The sequence below is a fragment of the Erpetoichthys calabaricus genome, chromosome 2 (genome assembly GCF_900747795.2).
Source record: "Erpetoichthys calabaricus chromosome 2, fErpCal1.3, whole genome shotgun sequence".
NCBI lineage: Eukaryota > Metazoa > Chordata > Cladistia > Polypteriformes > Polypteridae > Erpetoichthys > Erpetoichthys calabaricus.
In genome coordinates, this window is record NC_041395.2 from 183,372,303 (window position 1) to 183,376,236 (window position 3,934).

At 38.5% G+C, this 3,934-nt stretch overlaps 1 protein-coding gene across 1 annotated transcript; it reads left to right on the plus strand.

Moving 5' to 3' along the window:
* Positions 1-1,668: 1,668 nt before the first annotated feature.
* Positions 1,669-3,708, plus strand: LOC114645485 (TBC1 domain family member 23-like). The gene has a single exon (XM_051922574.1). The coding sequence runs from the start codon at positions 1,669-1,671 to the stop codon at positions 3,706-3,708; it is 2,040 nt and encodes a 679-aa protein (XP_051778534.1).
* Positions 3,709-3,934: the final 226 nt, after the last annotated feature.

The window sequence follows — 3,934 nt, forward strand, 5'->3', positions numbered from 1 at the left end:
GGCAATCTACCACACAGCCTAATCATCCATGTACCAAATCTCACTCTTATGGGGCCAATTTAGAGCAGACAACCAACATAACCACACAAACATAAGGGAATTGGTGCAAACTCCACACAGGTAATGATTGGGCCACCATTGAATAAATCAAGGAAGGCAAATGCTCAGTCTTATTGACAGAAAAATGAGACAATTTCCCTAGATAAAGCTGGAACGTTCCCCAGCACTTGTTTATATTTGGCAGCTTAATAAAACACACAAATTGTGGCTTGGTAATTCATTAAGTGAAAATTCTTTTTTCTATTTTTCAAGCAGAGTGAACAACCATGTGAGCATCAAAAACTGAATTGTTTTTCTTCTTTTTCATTTTTAAAGAATCAGACATCCCCTTAGAACTAAAGGAAAAGACTGAGAATAATGCTTGTAATAGCTCAAGAAAAAAAAAATCCTTTACCTGTATTTTCATTTTTCATATAAATGCTGATTTATCCCATCTATAACTCCCAGTATTGCTGTCTTTTACTAACTATTTAGCAAAATGGTGTTTTTGTGAAAATTTCTCAATAGAAGTAAGCTATGCTGTTTCTCTGTATTGTAAGTTAACTGTAGGAAGCAGCAAATTCTGACTCATTCAGTAGTTCACTGTATATATTCACTATAAATAGGGGTGAATCACCAAATCTATGCGAAATTTATTTAAAACTAAAGTGATAACGGTTTGATTTAATTTCTTTCCATTTTAATGTGTCCTACTTGCACCCATCTTCAACCAAAAACAAGTAATTGTCATGTGGGCCAGTGACAATTAATTCACTTACTCTTAGTAGTTTCCCCCCATCATTGTGGCCCTAGTTGGTAGCTCCTGTAATATGAAGAGAGTTGGAGGAATCAAATTTAAGTTATTTAAGTGTGTGCCACCTGATATTAGTGGTAAGATATTTTCTGTCTATCTCTCTATCCCTCTCTCTCACACCTCAAATATGTCCTTCAGGGAAAGTTTGCACTGATTTTGTGTTAGAAATGTAAAATAATTCTCTTTATTAAAGAGTTGCTTCATAGTAATTCTGGTGTATTTCTAATATTCCCAAAATACTTGGGATTTTTAAAATATTCTTTCCATCCATTTTTACAAAACAAATGTTTATACTGAATATTTTTTCATTAAATTCCAATCATATTATTATTCTTTTTCATATTCTTTGAGCAAATTTCAAATAAATGGGTGGATGGATCAAGAAATTTATCTTCCATCTGTGCCACATGCAACAGTTATGCAATGTGTTCTGTGCACAGGCACCAATTTGAGCATCTGCATGTCTGTTTTATGCAGATACTTCATTTGGAGAAACCTGGGGAAACCATTTCAAAGGAAAGTCTTGCTTGGGGAAACTAACTAATTTGACCACTTGAGAAGCTGCTGTTTCCCCTTGTTGCCCTTTATTATCTTTTTATCAGTCACTTGCTGGTCTGAAGGAATATCCTCTCTCTTTCTGGGATCCATCCATAGCCACAATATTTTCATGGCATTTAAGCTTGCTACCAATAGAGCTGATTCTAATGGCTGGCGCTTTAAATTACTGACAGTTATAGACAGCAAAATTTGAGTATTCAGGACATATTTCAGAAACGGAAAAGCTCAACCAGACACCAATGTGGACATCAGCAGCAATGGCAGAGGCAGAGGAGCAGCTCCTCCAGGGTAATTGGAGTAGAAATTTTGAAAATGCTCTGGAATCCACAGACTATGACCTGGAAACAATGTGTAACGTAATTCAAGGACAAGATCTTCCTTCTAAACAAAGAGCAAAAATTTGGAAAATTGCCCTGAACGTTGCAGGCAAGAGCAACAGCCTTTCCTCATGGGATGGAAAACTGGATCTGCCAGAGCAAATGATAATTCATGATAAATGTCAACAGTTGATTGATCAATTGCACCCAGCAGAATGGGAAGTTCCTATTCTGCTTTCAGATGTGGAGTCAGCCATAACATTCTATTGCAAATCCCGGAGCATAACATTTTTAGAGAATCACAGCTGGCCAGATCTCCTCAAACCCATCCTTAGACTGCGGCTTCCTCGTAGTGATCTATATAATTGCTTTTATGCCATAATGAGTAAATACATTCCTAGGGATTGCGTTTGCAATGGTCAACCTTTCCAACTGTATCGTCTTCTTTTGCAGTACCATGAACCACAACTTTGTTCGTACTTGGACACCAGGAAGATTGCACCCGACTTATATTCAATCAAATGGTTGGGAAGTCTGTTTGCAGCACATTGTTCACCAGAGGTAACTGAGGCCATGTGGGATGTGTATTTCCAACAATCTGACCCATTCCTGATCTTCTTCTTAATGCTCATCATCCTTATCAATGCAAAAGACACCATTTTAGCTGAAAAAAATGACAACAAAGAGGGTCTCATTAAGTTGTTGGAGACCTCTCCAAGTCATTTGGAAGTGGGGGATATAGAAGACCTTTTTTCTTTAGCACACTATTATTATAGCAAGACACCACTATCATTCAGAAAAGATAATCAGAATCTATTTGGTAGCAGTCTAGTACTGCCTAAAGATGAAAAGATAAATCTGAGTGAAACCCTGTGTCTTCCCATTTCTGTCACAGAAATCCTTCAGTCCAGACAACACCCCGGTGATGGTATTAGGTTTTTTGTGGTTGACTGCAGACCTGCAGAACAGTATAATGCAGGGCATCTGTCCACAGCTTTTCATTTAGACTCTGACCTTATGCTGCAAAATCCTGATGAGTTTTCTCTGTCATTTAAGTCTCTCCTGGAGACACAGAAGCAGTCAATCAAATCAGGCTCCATTGCCAGGGGGAAACATTTATGCTTTATGGGGAGTGGTCGCGATGACGAGGACATGTATATGAATATGGTGCTTGCTTACTTTTTACAAAAAAATAAGAAGTACATCAGTATTGCCAGAGGGGGATTTATGGCACTTCAGAAACACCTTGCAGACGTCACTGTTGATGGATCAGACAATATGTACGACCACTGGATTGTCAGCATGTCTGCCTCCCGATTCAATATTAGTCAACCTGTTCAGACTGAAGCTGCAAACACCTTGGTAGGTGGCAAAGGGGTCAAGTCCCTAGTGAATAAAATGACCTTTGCACTTAAATCTAAGTCAGTGCATGTCAAGGAACGAGTGATCAACTTCATTGAGAACACCTCCACACCTACAGACAGGCAGTTGAACATTAATAATCGAGATGGAAAACTATACCGGGGAATAAAGCCAGTGTTCAGCATCAGTGATGAAGACAATACAGATGAGATTGATAGTGCCTACATGTCTGACAATGATTACAAAGATATCGTACACATTCAAACATGGATAAACAAGCCAGACATTAAACATCACATTCCTTGCAATGAGGTCAAAGAGACTGGTCAGTTGCTCCCTAGTCATCTCCTGGTAACAGCCTCCCATTTGTACTGCCTGCGAGAGATTGCATCTCGGAGGGGTTTTGCATACATCCAATCACGACGAGCTTTGACTTCAGTGGTAAAGATCACTTCAAAGAAAAAGCACCCCGAACTTATTACTTTTAAATATGGTAACAGCAATTCCACTGGTCTGGAAGTATTAGCTGTAGAAAGATATATGATATCAAATGCTGGGGATGCTGCCAGAGCCGTTAAACAGCAGATTGTTAAAGTGTTGGAGGATCTAAATTGCTGACAGACTACGATGAGCTCATTCACATTTAAAGACCTTCAGCCAGAAGCATCATACAGATAGATGTCTTGGTTCAAGTAAGAGTCATAAGTAGCTAAGACGGTTGGCTGTAGTACTGCCTTTAACTGCATATAAAATGTCTTCATAAAAAAAGCTAAAAGTAAAGGAAGGAAGGGTGGAAACCTTTTAAAGTATCTACAGATTTCAGGAGTAGTTTATAGTCAGTTAC